Genomic DNA, 21,536 nt, shown 5'->3' with positions numbered 1-21,536 from the left:
GGTCCATTTCCTTCCCTGACTGCTCAGCTGGAGCTGGCATATATGACTTTGAGGGACTGGGGTCCACCATCTTTCTGGGCCTCAGCATTCTCCCTGCTGAAATGGGGAAGGATATGAATGACTTCCCAGGTGGACCCTGGCTACAGAAGCCAGAAGAGGAGCCCGAACTGTCTCCTTCCCAAACCACCTGGGAACGGTCCCTCAATCCACTGCCTCCAAGGGGTTGAAGACCACATGACCTTCCCAAAACCCCTAGCAGTCTCCTAATTTGTGGAAAGATACAGCACCTCTCTATTAGGCCAAGCTACTTCTAAACAAAACCTACAATGAAATGAATCATGAAAACCAAAATATGCAACACAAGTCAATCTTTATTGAAAACTGCAGTATTAATACATAACAATTCTTGTTACAATAAACGTGCTTTAAGAATTTTAAATCTGAGCTCATCTACTCATCAGATTGCATAAAAAATTAAAATAGTATGAATTTACACCTAATTGAACTGGCTCAGAATGGATGGTCCATTCCTTTTTATTGACACGTAAGTTCAATGCAGAGGCGAGGGATGCCTTAACACTGGAAGACAATGCTGACTTAAGCTTAAAAAAAGTACCAAGAGAACAGTGTAAAAAACAGTATTTAAAAATCATTTAAAAAAAAGGGGGTGCGGGACAGTTTCCTATTCAGTTAGAGCCCATGAGCCTCCTTGGGGCCTTTCCTTCAAGTGGTCATCACAGCAACCCTGTTAGGAGCAGTCTCAGATCTGGCCCAACTAGTTTATTCTACGGCCCACCGCTCTGCACCAGAACCCATAGTGCCACCCTAGCCAAGGAGCTGCCTGCTGCACCACTCTGGGACATCTCACCCTGCCTGAAGTATATCAGGACTCCCTGACAGAGATGTTACTCCTCTCCCGGTCCCAACTGACTACACTTTATTTAATCCTGCTTATCCTATATGTTTTTCATTTTTCAAATGATTGGGGAGCAGGGAAGAGACAAACCCTCTAAAACATGCAAGACCAACTTTGCAGTTTCCACCAAAGCCACATCTACCTCAGAGTGTCATTTGCAGTGTATTTGAAGGTCAGCCACCCTTCAGTAAGCTCAGGTGGAGTAAGCAGCTCAGAGAAAACAGACATAAACCTGGGAGATGTGCTAGGCAGAAGAGCTGAACTCTGCTCTCCCTGAAGCCAACCTCACTCCTAAACTTTAGAGATCCTTTTAGAAAGCACCGGAGAGAAGGACCAGCTGCTGTCCCTCCTGCCACTGCACCCATGAGAGACCCTACACTGTGTGGGCAGTGCTAGGTCAACAACAGCTGGAGCAGCGAATGCTGCCAGATAAAAAGGTGGCCCAACTAATCAGAGTAATACTGTTTTCAAATGTTCATAAAGGAGAAGTGACATTTGAGCTCCCTCTGTAAAGGAGTTCCAATATTTACACAGCTGGTGCATGGCAGCTTTTTACCACTCCCCAATGGCACGCGAAGCCCACGTGGGGACAACACTGCCAGATGCCAGGGCATTCCAATGTATTTCCTATCACTGACATGTCCCCCAATAAACATGCAAATTACTTCCTAGACCTCCTCTGTCACAGCAGGATAAAGCTACCAGATGAAGCAAAGAATAGATGCCTTGCTGGGGAAGGGCAGGACACTCTAGAGGCCAGGGACCCAGCTCAGGGCTGGGGACCTCTACCTCCTATGAATACTACATTTGCATAGCACACAAGAAATGTCACCCAATAGCAATTCATAGGCCTAATAACCACATCATCAAGAATGTTCTTGAAAGATGGACCACAAGAGACATAAAAGGTTCTGGAAGAGCTTATGTGCCTGTTATCATGATTGGCCCTGGCCCCAAAGGTGTCCTCACCTCACAGAATCAAGAAGCTCATAGATAACTCAATTCTAAACACTCAGCTTCCAGACCACATCCAAACTAGATTTCTATGAGCAGAGAGGAACAGCAGCTACAAAGCTGATGAACACATCTTCCACGCCTCAGGGGAGAAGAGAATAAACATTTTTTTATATTCATAATGACATCCATGTTTACAGGAATTAGGTCCTTTGTTTGCCTGTATCAGTTACTAAAAAAGAACAATAATTCAGCTGAAGAACACTCAAATAAGGAATGTCACACACACAAAAAGCAAAATTTCAGGGAATGTTCCACAATATGCTTGCGATAACAAATTATACAGCTCTGTAACAGAATACTGACCCAGGTTCTAGCCCTTAATTAATTTTACTAGAACTGAATGTTTTAAAAATTACAACCTATGACAGTTTTGGTACTACTCAAATTCAGATTCTTATCTGACAGATAAACTCTCTTTAACAACACATTTCATAAACTGATGAAATGATAGTGTCAAAATGGGAAAGATTTCTACTAGATATATAATGCCAAAGTATCCGATAGTCTCTTAGTTCAACTTCACAAAAGGGAAAAAAAGATTTTAAAATAATTTTAGAGAAGCAAGATGTTTATTAAGCTGATGTACACAGGGGAAGGGATGCAACCCACTCTTCTTTATCCTTCACCTTAGTGCTTGTGGAAACACCCTGTGTTTGCCAGCCTCACACAGGTCTGGAGATAGTTCATGTAACTTCTTAGGACTTCCTCCAGAATGCATATGACTCTGCCCCTTATAGGCACAGGGAATGTACACGTTTCCATTTTTGTGTGGGCCTTTGTTAAAGCATACCCTAAAGTTATGAATATTGTTCTACTCATATATTACCACTCAATTTGGGAAAACTGCCTTCTCTGTCAGTTAAGTCCCTGAAACCCTACTGATATTGCAAACCAATACAATTACCAACACATATTTGTGGAAATGGACACAAATTATGTGCCTGGGGTACATGTCTCTCTCTCTCTCTCTCTCTCTCTCTCTCTCTCTCTCTCTCTCTCACACACACACACACACACACACACACACGTTAAGTGCTCACAAAGCGATTTAAAGTACTTATCAGTAAACATTCTATGTTAATAGACATTAGGAATAAGGAATCTTCTGTTTACAATGATCCATGCAAAAATATTCCTAAACTTCTTACAAAATAAATGTGGAAAAAGAAAATGAAGAGTACTCACTATAAAAAATAAGATTACCAAAGGCTCAGTGGTCAGGTATTCCACCTACCAGCCAGGCTGACCGCTAACAGTGACCTCCACCCGAGTGCCAGAGCCCTGACCTAGCTGCCTGAGAAGCAGCACAGAATCCTCTCTCAATCAAAGTCCACAGCATTCCAAACAAGGATGGGGTGGGAAAAGGATGAACTTCCATCTCTGCCTGACAGACCCCTGAAAAAGAGCAAGTCTTCATACCTCCACCCTTCTGACCCTCACTGAAAACAGACATGCACTCCTACTGATGGAAGTTGGGCATGGGGGGGGGGGGGCGGGGGAAGTCCTCATGATTTCTTATGTACAATATTCAGATTTTAAACTAAAAATCTTCCCATAATAGATCCTGGCAGGCAAATCATTCCACTGCTACCGGGCCCTTTCTGCCATCCACACTCACTTGGTGCTGAGTGCCTTTAGCTCCAAGAAGAGATGAGATGGCAAAAGAGGCTCACAGACCATGGACACCAACCCTATAAATCTCCTCCAGCTGGTCACAATCAGGTGGACTACTCCAAGACAAGCTACATGATTCTACATTATCAGACATACCCACAGCCTTGCCTCTCTACAAGAAACATGAGGAATTTTAAATAAAGTTTTGTTCCCTTTAAATCATTCTTAAATATACAACTTTCTCTATAACATACAGCTGAAGTCTTTGCCATTCCTTGGGAGCAGGGTGTGGGGACCAATGCCTGTAAGTTTTCAACTGACTTCAAACATTTCTGGGGAAGGGGGCGACTGGAATGATTTTCTAAGCTAAATAAACCAGAAGGCAATACCTCATCCAAGTGTTTCACATATCTTCCATCCTAGGAAGACAATTTAGTTCTACTCAGGACTTTTTCAATAGATATACAAAAAATCTTCCTTCTCTGTAAGAGAACAGACAGTATAATGGAAATTTAGATGGCAAGGAAAATTGTTTTGCTTGATATGTAGAAAACCCCTTTGCCCCTAACTATACTGACCACACAACTCTAATCTTCCATGATGGTCTTTAAGCATGTCCCCTTTTCCTGGACCCTGCCAAGCCTACACAGAAAGAAAGGGATGCCCACTAATTGGCTGATCCCAAACCACAGTGGCCCGCCCACTCTCTCCCCATCCCTGCAGCTCCCTCCCATGCAGTCAGTGCCAAAGAAACAGATCGCTGAAAACTAAAGTCCACATCCAGAAGCGGCAACCTACATCAACCCCAAAAGGTTGAAGAATCATCTAAGGTATTTCAGGTATGCTCTATGAACATATTCACTTTAACACTTATAACTTTAAGACTTTGCATACAACAGTGCATTAGTGAAACAGTTGTAAAATATGTTTCCATTCCTTTGGGTTTTGCATAAGATGGTTTTGCATCAGTCACTGCAGGTAGATTGAGCAAGCTTTGTTTTTGTGTTTGTTTTTTTTTTTTTAAACATGCATTCAACTAGATATGATTCAGAATAGATTAATACTCCCTTTTTATCATTACAGTTAGCTAAAAAATTGCCAGGCAAGTCCACAAAACAGGATTTGCTTTAAGACCAACCCACGGAGTTAGCTGGAGACTAACGGCACTGGGACCTGCTGGGCCGGGACAGTCGTATTTAGCTAAGTGTGAGAGCATTAAGAAGAAAGTCCTGGTTGGAGGCACAAGGCCTGCAGCACCAGCTGTGGAACCTCAATGATGTGACTGCACAGCTCCATCCGCAAACCTAGAAAGAATGAAAGGTACACAGTCATACAGAGCTCTTCTGCCATCACTGTTCCAAAAACTCCAAAAGGACAAGATCCACTAGGGTCAAAAAGGGCAGCAGGGCACAAAGGTGCTGGACCTGATTCCCACCCACCTCACAGAGACCCCCCTAGTTACAACCAGAACTCTATCTCCTGCAACAAGCAGGAGGGGGATGCAAGCATATTCCAGGTAAGAATAGAGATGCAGTGTAAATAGTAACCACTCAAATGGTTTCCTCTCTTTATGGAGTTCCAGGAAGATCAAAAACATAATTGGGTTGTGGCTCAGTGTAGAGCGCTTGCCTAGCATGTAAGAAGCACTGGGTTTGATCTTCAGCACCAGATAAAACATGAAATAAAGGTATTGTGTGCATCTGCAACTTAAAAAAAAAAAAAAACACTACAATTGCTCTTAGATCAAAGGTCAGGTGCATTTTTTTCCTTAGTGCTTAAAACATGAGGTAGGTTTGTCATCCTCCACAGAGAAATACACTATTGCCAGGGCCCAGTGAGCCTTCACTGATCACTTACATTTATTTGCAGGGTGATCACCACTGAGGGGGCACATAGCTGTAGGTGGGTGTTCCTGGAGCCCGATACGTGGGCACAGTGACTGGGTGAGGGGCAACAGGAGTTGGGGAATGGGCAGTCAGAAGGGTACCTGGAAGAAAGATGAGCACATCACACAAAAAGCAGGTCTACATGCTATACACCAACTCCAGTGTGACTCCACACTGTCACTGACATGTAGGCCTTTGTGAAGAGACAGGCACCTTGGAAGAGGGCACAGTCCTGAGACTCAGAATAAGGTCAGAACGCTAATCAGATCACCCCCAAAAGAGCTGAAAGATATTTGATAATATGTCTGTAAAAGGGCTTGTGCCACCAACTGTGGTGGTGCATACTTGTAATCCCTGCTACTTAGGAGGCTAATGCAAGGAGGATCACAAGTTCAAGACCAGAATGGGCAACTTGGTGAGACCCTGTCTCAAAATTAAATTAAAAGGGCTGGAGATATAGCTCTGTGTTAAGAGTGCTTCAGTACTGCCAAAAAAAAAAAATTTTAAAGAATATATAAAAAGGCTCCGGATCTATCTTTACAGAACATTCAGAAAACTTTTCGTGGGTCAGAAGAACCCCCACTCATTTTTTCGGTTCTGCAGATTGAACCCAGGAGTGCTTTACCACAAAGATACATCCAGTTTTGTTTCTGTGGCGCTGGGGATTGAACCCAGGGCCATGTGCATGAAAGGCAAGCACTCTACTAACTGAGCTATATCTACAACCCACATCCAGTTCTTTTTGTATTTTGAGACAGGGCCTCGCAAAGTTGTGATCCTCCTGTTTCAGCCTCCCAAGTCACCGAGAACAGGTGTGCACACTGCCCCAGGCTTTTACAAACATTTTAAATAGTATTATCAGACTTAAACAGAAAATTCTCATATATACAACACAGGTGAACCTTAATGAAGAACATTATGCTACGTGACAAAAGGACAAATATTGTAGATGGTCCCACTTCAATGAGAGTATTTAAGAGTTATCAAACTCAGAGACAAAACAAAATGGTAACTAACAGACCTAGAGAACAGGTGTATAGCAGTTTAATGGAGTATAGGTATTTAACACATACAGGATATTCAGATTTGCAAGAAGAATACCAATGTGAATAGACTTTAACAATATATAAAATTATGGAAAAATTATTTAAAGGGTGAAAAAAAAAGAGAAATGTGAAGTGGGATTTCCAAACTACATGAGCTTCTGAGTACATTACGAAAATGTATTTTTCCTATAACTACAAAAAAATTCAGGGACTACCTGAATTCTTTTGAGGTCAACACTCCTCAAACCTAATGCCATTATTCCCTGTTGCCTGTGCTCACCCTGCCCACCATGGCCTCCAGGACACAGCTTCTGTCTATGTCACAGTCTTCTCTGCTTTGACAGAAAAGTACAGGAAAGCCAAATAAAATAGACATTAAGGTCAGAAATACACAGTATCCCAAAAAGCCTTCTCTTTGGTAGAATTTCCTTATACTGAAGTTGGAAGGTAGGGAAGTGACATTCCAATCATGGGCCATCAACCCTTAAAGACCAGCAGGTAACTTAATCCCTAAATAGCAAATCAAGCCCCAGGGCTTCCATGGGTCCACAGAGACATGCCTACTCTAGCCTGGTGCCCTTGGTTTGTTCTCCTGACTTAGAAGAGGACTGGGGAAGTAAAGCAGATAAGCCGAAAGATCTGTGCAAGTAGCTGTTACTTCTATTAACACCAGACCAGCATTCCTAGATACACTGAAATCTTGCCCATTAACTTAACTTGACCTATGAAGCCAGATCACACTAAAGGAAAATATGAAGAGGGCCAGCCCACAAAGTGTTCCTCCTCAAGTTTTATATGCTCACAGCGGTGGAGGGAGTAGTGTCTGGTCACTCACTCCTCATCCCTACTGCCAAATGGACTATCCAGCTCACCTACAAAATGACTTAGTCAAATTCAGAAAGTGCTATTCAGTTATGCTCCACAAGGGAAGCCAGTTGGTTCATCAACTCTTACAGCCCACAATCCAGTATCCTCTCAACTGAAAGAAGGGGAAGGAAAGGAAAGGAGTTAAAGTCAAAGGTAACTGTCACTTCTTCAAAGAATCACATGTACTTCACACAACTGCAGCCATGAAAAACTAGAACCAAGAGTCAGAGTATTCATAAGCTTTCCCACACCTTACCCCAGCCTTATGGCACCATAGCACACACACTAGGAATAAGGACTCACCTGCTGACATGGCCATCGTGGTCCCAGCAACCATGCCCATGGTGACCCCATTGCCTCTAGGAGGAGGGATGGGAGCAGGGTACACTGTTGCCGGCATGCCATTGGGCTGCACCACCGTGGTGTGATGGATGACATGAGGAGGTGCTGCATACAGTGGCTGTGTATAGTACGTGCCTTGCTGTGGGGATAAGGAAGACAACTGCCACAAGGTCCCATAATTTGGGGACCTAATGGAACCAATCCTTCCCACCATGCAGGGCATGTCCAAGCATACCTGTGCGTAAGGGCTCTGCTGGGGATAGGCACTTCGCACGGGGTACACGGCAGTCTGGTAGGGGTTGGGGGAAGAAGAGTATGGCGGCACAGCCCCGCTGGTGGGGGAACAGGACACTTTGTAAGGTGTGCCAGGAGTGTAACCTGTAACAAAAAAGCCCATGCCTGAGTTCATGTGGGACCATGCCAGGCATGGGGGAAGGACATGTGTAGGGTGGAGGCAGGTGTCTTCTCAACCACGAACAGTGTAACACAGTCAAGATTCAACACCACTACAGTCCCCTCTCTCCTCTACTGACACCAAGCTCCATTTTTTGGTTTTGTGTGCAACTGAAGTTGGGGGGGGGGGGGGGTTGCTGAAGAGGAGAAAGTTCTATGGAGCATTTGCTCACACAAGAACAGGAAATTAAATACTGTCCTGACCCACCAGAATATAAATTGGTACAGCCTTCCTGGCCACTCAATTTGGCACTTAAAGTACATATGTATTTTAATCCCACAATTAGCTGTATAAATCTACCATAAAGAAATAAGCACATATACACAAAGACATAACTTAGAAAGCACACTAATCTCTGGTATTACAGCAAAAACAAAAGGAGAAACTTATCAAACATCAGGGATTGGCTTTGCACCCTACAGTAGAAAAACTTTTGGATCAAAGGAACAGATTGAACACACACACTTACTTGTTCCCACCCAAAATGACACGAAAATGATTATAACACAGATTAAGGAATAAAAAGACAGACCAAAAATGAAAGTAAAGGCTGGGCGTGGTGGCACACGCCTGTAATCCCAGCAGCTTGGGAGGCTGAGGCAGGAGGATCACGAGTTCAAAGCCTGCCTCAGCAAAAGCAAGACAATAAGCAACTCAGTGAGAACCTATCTATAAATAAAATACGAAAAAGGGTTGGGGACATGGCTCACTGATCTGCCTGAGTTCAATCCCAGGTACCACCACCACCCCCGCCCACTAAAAAAAAAAGAATGGAAGTGAAGAAAGCTTTTAAATCTAAAAAGCTACACTCCATCAGTATTGAGAATAGTCTGATCATAGGACACCACCTGTCCTGGGAACTGCAGGACACCAACTTGTTTCCAGAAGCTGGTGAAGGCCTCTAATAGGGAAGAAGGGCTGTGAATCTACTAAGTGACCATTAGGTGTCTGGCTCCCCTCCTGATCCTCTACCCCAACAGATTTGCTCTCAGGTCTGGCGTAGAGGGCCTCTGGCTTACTATGCTCACGGCAGCTTTATTCAACTGCCAGGAAGCTATAAATAGCCCACATGTCCACCAGCATACAGACAAACTGGTACATCCACACATCAAGACACTGCTCAGCAACCAAAAGGAACAAACTACTGATAACAGACAACATAGATGAGTCTTAACTATCACTATATTATGCAAAAGAAGCCAAAATAAGAATACATGTTATATGCATCTGATAGTAAGCACCAAGAAAGATAAATCAAAATCCACAATGATAGAAAATCCACCAGTTGTGGCCAGGGGCAGAGGGGCACATGTACCTTTCAGAACCATGTAGTCACCCAACTATCGTGGTAATGTAAAACCCTATACAACTATCCAAACACACCAAGGTACACAGTAGAAAGGACAACTTCCAGTACAGGTAAACACTACCTCTGCAGAAGCTATTTCTAACATGTCCCTAATGACATTCACATTCCCATCAGTGTAATGTGAGGTAGGGAGCAATCACACTGTCACAAAGTATAAAATCTCAAACCACAAACACACTTACCACAGCACCCAGCAACTCCACCTCCAGATATTTCCCCTAGAAAATGAAAACACAGGTCCACAATGGGACTTGTAAAACACGTTCACCAATCTAATTCCTAAAATGGAAAATAATCCAAATGCTGATTCATCAATAGGGAAAAAATATACACTGTGATACATCCATGTAAACACTACTTAGCAATCAAAGATGAATTTCAAGCCATGTCAAGCTTTCCAAAAAAGCCAGACCTCAAAAAGAACACCAGAAATTATTCCACTCATATATCAAACACTAAGTAAATCCAACTATTTGACAAATCACAAAAGAGGAAAGGGTGAAGAAAACCTGGGATGATAAAAGGATTGCGTATATTGTTTGGGCAGTGGTTCCACAAGAATATGCAACTCAAAATTCACCCACTGCACACTTAGTATGTAGGTTTTTTGTGCATAATCTAGTTAAAATTTTTTCATTTTAATTATACTACTGGATTGTATTTAGTAATGTAACATATTTTGTTTTTAATTTTAAAGACAGATAATGAAAGACTCCCAGGAAATTCAGTTTTAAATGGCCTTTTTAACCACAAGAAATTCTGCTTCCCTCCATGGGGCCAGGTAAGTCCTAGTCAACTGTAGCTGTAGCCACATGACAATAGTATCCTCATCAGAATCTCCATGTATGTGCCCAGGCTCTTAATGACTGTAATGTCAGGTTTTCTCATGCACTCCCCAGGGCGTGTTCACACTGCTATCCCTTCAGTGCACCCAATAGCTGGCCCATAGATGAGTTGTACTCCAACAAGATCCATCTGCATCCAGATTCTTAATCTCTTCATCCAAACCAGGTGATTCCCAACCTCAGCTAGTCTATCTGGAGAGAAAAGATCCTCCCAGATCTCCCTAATTATTTTTGAAGTTCATTAATTGCTATGTTAACTAAGTGTAAACAGTACCAAAATTTGAATATATCAACTTTTAAACTTGGTTAAAAACCAAATACACAAATTTTCCTCCAGAATTTAGAAAAGCAAGTCCAACTATAAGAGCACTATAAGAGTTTCTGCTATAATTTAGAATTTCAATATCACCAAAAGGCTTGGTCCCCAGTTTGGTGCTACTGGAAGATACTGGAAAAACTGGGCCTTTGGCCGGAAGTGTTCAGGTCACTGGGGACAAGCCCTCCTTCCCCACCGAGATTTTAGAATCCTGTCCCTCTCCCCCTCCTCCATCTCTTTTGCTTCCCAACTGGGAGAATTCTGCCCATCTGGTTCTGCAATAACATGCTGTTTCACCTCAAAACCCGAGTAATGGAGCTAATCCTTCACAGACTAAGATCTTTAAAATTGTAAACAAGTGGGGTGCAATGGTGCACATTTGCAATCCCAAAGACTGAGGAGGCTGTGGCAGGAGGATCAAAAGTTCGAGGCTGGCCTCAGCAACTTAGAAAGGCCCTAAGCAACATAACAAGACCTTGTCTCAAAATAAAAAATAAAAAGAATTGGGGATGTACCTTAGTGGTTAACCTCAGTGGTTACCATCCCTGGGTTCAATTCCTGGCACACACACAAAAACAACAACAAAAAAAACCACAAACAAACAAACAAACAAATAACAACAACAAAAAAAACACCACACAACTACCACCAAAAACAAAAACCCCTATAAACCAAGCTAAGCCAGGTGTGGTGTCAAACACCTGTAATCCCAGCGACCTGGGAAGCACAGCAGGAGGATTTCAAGTTCAAAGCCAGCCTTGGCAACTTAGAAGAACATGTCTAAATAAATAAGGGTCAGAGATGTAATTCAGTGATAGAACACCGTTGGGTTCAAAAAACATGAGTCTTTTCTCTTAGAAAGCTAACTATCAGGCATTTACAGTTACTGAAAACTGACAAAAACAGTCCTTTCTCTAACTGCTCATCCTAAGAAGAAAAAAAAGTGATAGCATCACAGGTCTATGCATGTTAAAACTCATCAAAACTTTAAATATGTGCACTTTATTGAATGCCAAATATACCGCCACAGAACATTTTGATTAAGCAGTATGGAAGCTATCAAGTCCCAGCTACTCAAAGACACTCCCAGGAGGTGGCCCAGGACAGCTTTATGAAATTCCTCACAAGAGACTGGCTTGATGGGCTGGGGTTGAGCTCAGTGGTAGAACGCTCATCTAGCACGTGCAAGGCCCTGGATTCGATCCTCAGCACCACATAAAAATAAGTAAATAAAATAAAGGCATTGTGTCCAACTACACCTAAAAAATAAATATAAAAAAAAGAGAAAGAGACTGGTTTGCTCAGAGGAGGAAACAAGGAACAGCACAATGTGGGAACACCTGTGACTAGACATGACCATGGGAGCATTACACAAGCTATATGTCAACACAGAACCAGAATCTGTCACCAGAAAAGATCCAGCCCTCTCCACAAGGAGGAAAGCCATTAAAAAACAAAAAGACCACCAACACAGATTTATGCAGTCTTGGCAGGCAAGAAGAAGGCAGCTCAGGGTGGAGGGCAGGGCTGTCTCCAAAGAAAGGAATAATAGGGCTGGGCAAGATGGCATATACCTATAATCCCAGCTGTTCAGAAGGCTAAGGCAGTAGGAGCACAAGTTTGAGGCCAGCCTCAGCAGCGTAGGAAGGCCCTAAGCAACTTAGGGAGATCCTGTCTCAAAATAAAAAATAAAAAGGACTGGGGACAAAGCTCAGTCAGTGGTAGAGTACTTGCCTAGCATGTGTGAGGCTCTGAGTTGAATCCTAAGTATCACAAGAGAGAGAGAAAGAGAGGGGTGGGGAGAAAGAAAAGGGGAAAAACAGATCTGGGATAGGGAGGCAAGGAAAGAGAGAGTCTCATCCTATATATATATCCTCCTCTTCCCCAAATCACTCCTCCTTACTTATTTCTCAGGACCACAATCACACTACAGCAGGAAAAACTCAATGCTGATTAACTCATAGGTGAACAACACTAATATGACTCCTACATAGCTTAAATCCAGTTTCTCCCCTGTTGTTTCCATGGCCTCCATCAATAGTCCTCCTAGGAATCACCAAACTCATAGCTGACCAAAATGTTAACCATTTCTTTAAAAAGTATCACAATCAAAATATTCATAGAATTATACTTTCTGTGTCACAATTTCATATCAAATGCTAGACTTTTAAGTCTGGGAATCACATTCATAATTTCTAGCACTACCTGATTTTCAAACGAATATGGCCCCCTTTCACCTTGGTGCAATTTTTTAAAATTCATGACATAGATGGGGCAACTGGAAATATGAACACTGATTGTGATTTTGAGTATTAAAGAATTATTTTTTGGATGTAAAAATGATATATATTATAGTTATACATTTTGTCTTTTAAAGATAATATTAAAAAACATGAGTAGAAGTGGAAAAAAAACATGAACAGGATGTCTGGAAATTACTTCAAAATAATAAAAGGGAGAGCCTGGTGCAGTGGTGCATGCCTGTAATCCCAGAGACTCAGGAGGCTAAGGCAGAAGGATCTCAAGTTCAAAGCCACCCTCAGCAACTTAGCAATACCCTAACCAACCTAAAAGACCATTTCTCAAAATTAAAAATAAAAAGGGCCAGGAATGTGGCTCAGTGGATTCAACCCCTAGTACCAAAATAAAATAATAATAATAATAATAATAAATGGGAATGTGGTTAGCATATAGATGAAAAACATGAGCTCTGAGCTGGTAACTGCTAAAAAGTCAAGTGACAGGTAAGTAGAGATTATACTCTTAAAACTTGTGTATATATTTAAAATTGTTCCTAATAAAGCCTCTTTATTATAAAGTGTATTTGTTTTAGAGTTTAGGCATACTGTTATGAATTAAGAGACAAAAGACATACATTCAACCTTAAATTCAACTTGTGTTAAGTAGATGTTATTTCCAATTATTTTTTAAAATCTGACATAAGTGGACAAATGTGAATGTGAGCAATTAAATCACATTAGAAAACTACCATTTCTAAATGTAATAATGTTAAAGAATGAATGCTTATTGTTTTGTTAGAAAGGAGCATTGTGGTTTTGGTTTTTGTTGTTGGGGATTGAACCGAGGGGCAACTTACCACTGAGCTTTCTAACCCCGGCTCTTTTTTTTTTTTTTAATTTGAGTCAGGTTCTCACTAAGTTGCTGAGCTGGCCTTGAACTTGCAATCCTCCTGTCTCAGTCACCAAGCCAGGAAGGAAGGGGAATTTCTGAAGTCCACAAAACAAGAGCCACAAAGGCTAAATACAATTCTAAATTAGTTCAGCAGAAAAAGAAAAAAGACATGTTCATTCTTTTATAGATAAAGGAAATAGGGCAAAGTCCAAACAGGCAGACCTAGGCAAAAAGTATAATGGGCATTCACTGTACTGTTTTCTCAACTGGTCTGTACATTTAGAAATGTTTAATAATAAATAAGGTTAAAAAAAAAAAAGTGCTTTCAAGTTGGGTATAGTAGTGTGTACCCACGGTCCTGGCTACCTGGAAGCTGAGGCAGGAGGATTCCTTGAGACTAGGAGTTCAAGGCACTGGCAACATAGCAAGACCCCATCTCTTTAAAATACGTAAAGAATTGGGCTGGGGATGTGGCTCAAGCGGTAGCGCGCTCGCCTGGCATGCGTGCGGCCCGGGTTCCATCCTCAGCACCACATACAAACAAAGATGTTGTGTCCGCCGAGAACTAAAAAATAAATATTAAAAAATTCTCTCTCTCTCAAAAAAAAAAAAAAAGAGTAAAGAATTAAAATGATAAAAATAAGCAGGTACAGTGGTGCACTTATATAATCCCAAAGAATCCATAAGCAATTTAGTATGACCCTGTCTCAAAATAAAAAATAAAAAGAGCTATGGATATAACTCAGTGTTAAAGGGCCCTTGGGTTCAATACCCAGTACCAAAAAATAAAAATAATTTACCAACTGCCTTAAAAACAGAAAGAAAACAGTCACACACAGTAAAAGACACATGTACAAACTTTTTATCCAAGACATGTGGATGGCAAATAAGCACACAAAAAGATTACTGATATTATTTTTGTCTCGAGAGTTAAAAATACAATGAGATCTATCCACTAGATTAGCTAAAATTAAAAAGATTGGTCATACCAGTGTTGCTGAGGATGGAGAGGAACTGGAACTCTCATACACTACTGAAGGGAATACAAAATGTACAACCAATCTGGAAGACAGTTCTGCAGTTTCTTCCAAAGTTAAATATACACCTGCCATAAGAACCAGCCATTCCATTTTTGTGTTTATTCAAAAAGTAATGAAAACTTATGTCCATAAAGACTTGTACATTAATAATCATAGCAATTTCACTTATAGTATCTCAAAACTGCAAATACCCCAAATGTTCATTCCTGGCAAACAGATAAGCAAACTTATGGTATTTCTATACAACAGAATACTACCTAACAATATAAAGGACTCAAATACTGATACACACTACAATAAGGAAGTCAAAGAAATTTGCCAAACAAAAGACAATCAAAAAAATAAAATGTTTTTTCTATGTGAATTCATTTACACAAAACTTTTAAAAAATGAAAACTCACCAACTGTTAAGAGAAAACAGCCCAATGACTTCCTGGAGCCTGGGAGACTTAAAAATGGGTAGAAGAAAACATTTGGCAATGATGGATGTGTTTATTCCCATCTATGATAGAAATAAACTATACAGCAAAAGTTATGAAATGGTATATTTCAAATATGTCCCATTTATTATGTCATGTATATAGAGGCTGTTTAAAAAAAAAAAAAGAGTTAAAGAATGGGAGATGTCTTGCAAAAAAAAGATGGGTGCTGGTCACCATTAAAGCAGCAATGAGGGGCTGGGAACATAGCCCAGTTGGTGGAATGCTTGCCTCGAATGCACAGGCTCTGGGTTCAATCCCTGACACTACCACCAAAAAAAAAAAAAAAAAAAAAAAAAGCAGCAGCAATGAGTAACAGCATTATAACAATTATTGAACCCAGGGAACATATGTTCCACAACAGCCTCAAAAGACAGGAACAAAGAAGTCATCTAGGGCTGGGGATATAGCTCAGTTGGTAGAGTGCTTGCCTCACATGAGCAAGGCCCTGGGCTCAATCCCCAGCATCACCAAAAAAAAAAAAAAAAAAAAAAAAAGTCATCTGATCCAGTCAGAAAAACAACTAGACATGCTGGGTATGGCAGCACACGCCTATAATCCCAGCTACTTGAGAGGCTGAGGCAGGGGGATTCCAAGTTTGAGGCCAGCCTTAGCAACTTTAGCAAGACACTATCTCAAAATTAAAAAGGACTGGGGAATGTGGCTCAGGGGCAGGAGGACACTAGGTCCAATCCTCAGTACTGCCAAAAAAACAGAAAGATAAAAAGATAAAAACAAAAACAATTAAAAAAAAAAAAGAGGGGCTGGGGATGTGGCTCAAGTGGTAGCGCGCTCGCCTGGCATGCGTGCGGCCCGGGTTCGATCCTCAGCACCACATACCAACAAAGATGTTGTGTCCGCCGAGAACTAAAAAAATAAATATTAAAAATTCTCTCTCTCTCTCTCTCTCTCTCTCTCTCTCTCTCTCTCTCTCTCTCTCCTCTCTCACTCTCTCTTTAAAAAAAAAAAAAAAAAAAAAAAGATAAAAACAAGGCCATTGTAGGAAAGAATTAGGGGTTTAAAATAGAGATTGTTGGGCTGGGGATGTGGCTCAAGCCGTAGCGCACTCGCCTGGCATGCGTGCGACCCGGGTTCGATCCTCAGCACCACATACCAACAAAGATGTTGTGTCCGCCGAGAACTAAAAAATAAATATTAAAAATTCTCTCTCTCTCTCTCTCTCCTCTCTCACTCTTTTAAAAAAATAAAAATAAAAAAATAAAATAAAATAGAGATTGTTGGCTTATCCTATAGTGATAGGGAAAACTATTAAGTAAAATTTCACCTGGAAACATTACTCTGGCTTAAGTGAGCAAGAACATAAACCCAGGACAGAAAAACTGGGAGCAGGAAGACCAAGTCAAGATTTTTCTCTTGATATGAACTAGGGACTGAAGAGATGTTGACATAGTGGAGACAGAAAAGAAATGGACATATGACTAGAATATAAAGGCAAAATTTTATGAATCATAAAATAAGAAGAATTTGGGAGAAGGACACTATTGCCATCTTTCATCAAAATGAACTATGTGAGGCTAGTGTTCTAAGCCACAAAGAATTGCCCCAGCAATCTTGGAAGGTGCTTCCCGTGGAGGACAAGCCAAGCCCTCATGTCAAAACACAGGCCACCACTGTTGCAAAAGAATCACAGAGTCCTGAGTATTAATGCCGGAAAGGAGTCAACATCAGAGGATGCAGGATCACGGGAGGAAAATTCCACTCAATAAACAACCTTTAAAAGACTCAGATGAAACCAACTGCAATTTTTTTTTTTTTTTGGGGGGGGGGGTTTACTAAGGATTGGACTTGGGGATACTCAACCACTAAGCCACATCCCCAGCCCTATTTTTTATTTTATTTACAGACAGGGTCTCACTGAGTTGCTCAGTGCCTCACCATTGCTGAGGTTAGCTTTGAACTCATGATCTCTTTCTCAGCCTCCTGAGACACTGGGATTATAGGCATGCACCACAGCACCCAGTCCAACTGCATTTTTCACAGTGACTTTTTTTTTTTTAAGAGAGAGAGAGAGAATTTTTTTTTATATTTATTTTTTAGTTTTCGGCGGACACAACATCTGTTTGTATGTGGTGCTGAGGATCGAACCCGGGCTGCACGCATGCCAGGCGAGCGTGCTACTGCTTGAGCCACATCCCCAGCCCTTACAGTGACTTTTAAAACAAAAATATTCTGATGCACTTTACATGGAAGACAAGACTTTCTTTTAAACAAAGACTGGGCTAGGGATGTAGTTCAATGCTAGAGCACTTGCCACTGGGTTCCAACCCAGTACCAACACCCCCCCCCAAAAAAAAAAAAAGAATTACAAAAATATAACCAAATAAGCAAAGTGCTAAAGTACCATAAAGAAACCAATGGCAAGACGGTTTTCAGTTTCTAGTAGTAAGCCCCTACTCCTTAAACAGAGAGGCTCTGGCGTAAGAAGTTACCTTTAACAACTGAGTGATTATAATGAAGATTTGTATGCTGAGAGGACCTGGCAATATCTAAAACTTATAATACAAACTTATAATACAGGCTAATTTCATAAACTCAGAAATAAAACCACTTAATCCCAAATCCTAACTCTGTCCCCTCTCTTCTTAAAGCCCAGCCCCTTTTCTTTCTCCCCTACTGCATGTACAATGCATTTTATCACCCAGGACATACCTGTTTGGAAGGTAGGATTCGCTCCAGGGTACATGTTAGGAGAATACGCAGGAGCTGCGGCTGCATAGCCCATGGGGAAACCAGCTGAAAGAAAACATATACAGCACAATGTGATGTCATCAATGAAGAAGTGAGAGACTCTTATAATCAGAGCTCCTACAAACCCGTTATTCTTACCCTCAACTCCAAAACTCCACACGATGACTCACAAACACCAATAGCACTAAGTGCCCAACAGTTTGTCTATAAGTTGTTTTTCTTCAAAATTTTAATGGGTAAGAACCATAATCATATGTTCTAAATCTGTGATTAAATGTTTACAACTTTTTACAAATGGAAAAATTTGGCATAAAGAGAGTTAAAATCTACTCTGAAGAAAAACTAAATCAAGGGGCAAGGTATTATAGGTCAGTGGTAGAGTCAGTCCCTGCTTGGTATGTGTGAGGCTCTGGGTTCAATTTCCAGCACCTAAATAAATATGAATAGCTAAATCATAATACCAAAAACCAAATATTTTTAAATCCCAAGCTATAATAAGCAAATTCCAACACTTACAAAAGTTTTGGTCCTGATCCTACTCACATAATTTCTTACCAAGAGTAATGAGTGTGCTAAGGGTATATTTAGTATGGTAGGTCCAGTTACCTTCATCTGTCTTCACTGCATAAAGTATGAAAGAACCATGATTCCTGGAGCTAAGAGTCTATTTTTGCTGCAACCAGTGAGCAACAAAGGGTGTTTTAAGGACATATATTCTCAGTGACTCCAAAGACATAGCCACATTATTGCATATTTTCATTTAAAAGCTATTTTGTGTTATTGTTCTTAGGCACTATTTAAAACTCCTAAATTTATTTCAGACTTTTTCATACTCTAATCCCCAACAACTTTCCCAGTTCAGGGTGGCCAGTCATAACCTCAGGCTGTCAATATCATTACATGTCAGTCTTCTTACTGAAGGGGCTCCAACTGGCCCTGCAAACACCAGGAAGTAGAAAAAGTCCAATCAAAAACCATATGGGGAGGCTGGGGTTATGGCTCAGGGGTAGAGGGCTCGCCTAGCATGTGTGAGGCACTGGGTTCTATCCTCAGCCCCACATAAAAAAACAAACAAACAAAATAAAGGTACTGCGTCCATCTACAACTAAAAAGGAAATTCTGAAAGAAAGAGAGAGAGAGAGAGAGAGAAAGAAAAGAAAAGAAAAGAAAAGAAAAGAACCATATGGGGGCTGAGGTTGTAACTCAGTGTTAAGAGTAGTTGCCTAGGGGGCTGGGGATGTGGCTCAAGCGGTAGCGCGCTCGCCTGGCATGCGTGTGGCCCGGGTTCGATCATCAGCACCACATACAAAACAAAGACGTTGTGTCTGCCGATAACTAAAAAATAAATATTAAAGTTCTCTCTCTCTCTCTCTCTTCCCCTCTCTCACTCTCTCTTTAAAAAAAAAAAAAAAAAGAGTAGTTGCCTAGCATGTGTGAAGAACTGGGTTTACATCTCAGCACTGCGTATAAGTAATAAAAATAAAAGCCAATCAACAACTAAAATAATAATTTAAAAAAAAAGAAAAAGAAAAGATGGGGCTGGGGATGTGGCTCAAGCGGTAGCGTGCTCGCCTGGTATGTGTGGGGCGCTAGGTTCTATCCTGGACACCACATAGAAATGGAATGAAGATATTGTGTCCACCTAAAACTAAAAAAAAATATTAAAAAAAAAGAAAAGAAACTTATGGAAGAAAGCTGTTCTTTATTAAATGAGAAATCCTTAGAAGACTAAACTAATAGCCAGTAATAATTCCAAACATGAACACAAAGAAACACCAAGACATTTAGTATGAAAGTCAGAATCCTGCCCCCTATCCAGATGTCTACTAGCAGAGGAGGCCTCAGTCATCTCCCCATCCTTTCTCAGAGCCCAGGGACCCATGAGGCTCCTGATCCCCTTTTGATTGACTCCCTGGTTCATAGTGCAGGAAGATGTGACAGCCAGGGCATTAGAAATTCTTTTTCATACAAGGGAAAGAGTGCCACTGAGAAGACCCATGTTTGCTAGCCCTAACTACTACTTGTGAGAAACTGTACTTTAGTCCTCTCTTCCCTCACCTGATGAAACAAAACAACAGTTAGGCTCCTTGGCATGGGGCAGCAACTTGGGAGGCTGATGTAGGAGGATCACAAGTTGCCTCAGCAACCTAGCGAAGCCCTAAGCAACTTAACAAGAACCTGTGTCAAAATAAAACATAAAAAGGGCTGGAGATATGGCTCAGTGATTAAGAGCCCTTGGGTTCAATCCCTGGTACCAAAAAAGAAAGAAAGAAAGAAATAGAACAGCAGCCTTCGAAAGAAACTGTGCTGAAGAGGCTCAGAGAAAGGTGTTTGTTTGCTAGGGCACTTAGACTGGGACATTTAGGGTGGCATCATGACCCTTTAAGGAATAGATGTAACAGTAAACAAAGTGATGAAAACCTTTGGAATGAGGTGAAAACTAGGGGCAGGAATTGGTGGTCTAAGTGAACTTCCAAAGGGTTAAGTCATTATGGATAGGTTTGGTTTTTGGTTTCTTTTTAAGCACTGGAGATAGACCCCAAGGGCTCCTGAATGCTCAGCGAATGCTCTAAACTGAGCTACACCCGTAGGTCCCTCAGTAGGTTTTATCTGAAGGTTATATATAAAGTCCCTTTCTAGAATCCCTGTAGCACCCCTCCTCAGCCGGGATGCCCTTGTTTTGCTATCCCACCTTTCCAAGCAGTCCAACAAGTTTCAATAAGAAAAGTAAGACAATGGCCCACAGGAATTCCTACAAGTGGCCAGATCTCATCTCTTACATGAATCTGGTTTTTTTGTTTGTTTGTTTTTTCCTTGATCTTGAAACTGATCCTCCTCTATCTCAGTAGAAACTATTTTGGGTTTATCTCTAGATTCTCACTTTCCCACTTGCCCCCTAGTCAGAGAATAATGTGCAGTGGTAAAATGTTTTATAAACTTCACGCATTCTGGACATCAAGGGAGGATTTCACTTGAAACAGACTTCAAGTGGCCATTGTAAAAACAGCAGGGCAGAAATTTCCATCAGCATTCTGTAGACTGACCTGGAGAGGTTCCCCAGAGGCCCAAATGCAAGGAGAGCCAAGTAGACTCTGGAGCTGCCTCAATTCATCCATAGGAGCTAATGGTATATAGCTTATATACCAGGGAGTCAGTCAGAAAAGGAAATACCACTGACCTAGAGAATATGCTGTAGGCATGTGCAGGAATTCCCACAAAATTCAGTTTTATCTCTCTCCATAAAATCCACTAGTAAATTCTCTGAGAATCTTCTGTTTGGTATTTGCTTCAAGGGTCTTACTGTTATGCTTGTTTGGCCCTTCCCTTCACAACCATCTAACAATGAGTTAATGTGCTCTAAAATCAAACAGATCACAAAGCATACTTAAAATAGCTAGTGAATAACCAACAGAGGGTGATTATACAACTGGCCTCTGGTATGGGAGCCTCTGCTCCTTCCATGCCCTCACTTTCTCCATTCCATCAGCCACATCCCATCTGCTC

The 21,536-nt window shown here is 41.2% G+C and overlaps 1 protein-coding gene across 8 annotated transcripts in view; it reads right to left on the bottom strand.

Moving 5' to 3' along the window:
* Positions 1 to 353: 353 nt before the first annotated feature.
* The window catches only part of FAM168B (family with sequence similarity 168 member B), a 35,621-nt gene continuing 14,438 nt past the window's right edge, over positions 354 to 21,536 (bottom strand). For 6 of the 8 annotated variants that reach the window (XM_081262065.1, XM_081262064.1, XM_081262068.1 and 3 more), the window contains 6 exons: positions 17,994 to 18,077; positions 9,694 to 9,729; positions 7,924 to 8,066; positions 7,650 to 7,827; positions 5,405 to 5,534; positions 354 to 4,851 (listed from right to left, as the gene is read on the bottom strand). In XM_081262065.1, the coding sequence (XP_081118191.1) occupies positions 5,422 to 5,534; positions 7,650 to 7,827; positions 7,924 to 8,066; positions 9,694 to 9,729; positions 17,994 to 18,077 (554 nt within the window). In that variant the 3' untranslated portion in view covers positions 354 to 4,851; positions 5,405 to 5,421. Of the gene's footprint in view, positions 4,852 to 5,404; positions 5,535 to 7,649; positions 7,828 to 7,923; positions 8,088 to 9,693; positions 9,730 to 17,993; positions 18,078 to 21,536 lie in introns of all 8 variants that reach the window. The other 2 variants (XM_081262062.1, XM_081262063.1) reach the window with 2 other exon arrangements.

The sequence above is a fragment of the Spermophilus citellus genome (genome assembly GCF_964194105.1).
Source record: "Spermophilus citellus genome assembly, chromosome: 11".
Lineage (NCBI taxonomy): Eukaryota > Metazoa > Chordata > Mammalia > Rodentia > Sciuridae > Spermophilus > Spermophilus citellus.
This window is presented reverse-complemented; position numbering and strand designations above follow the sequence as displayed.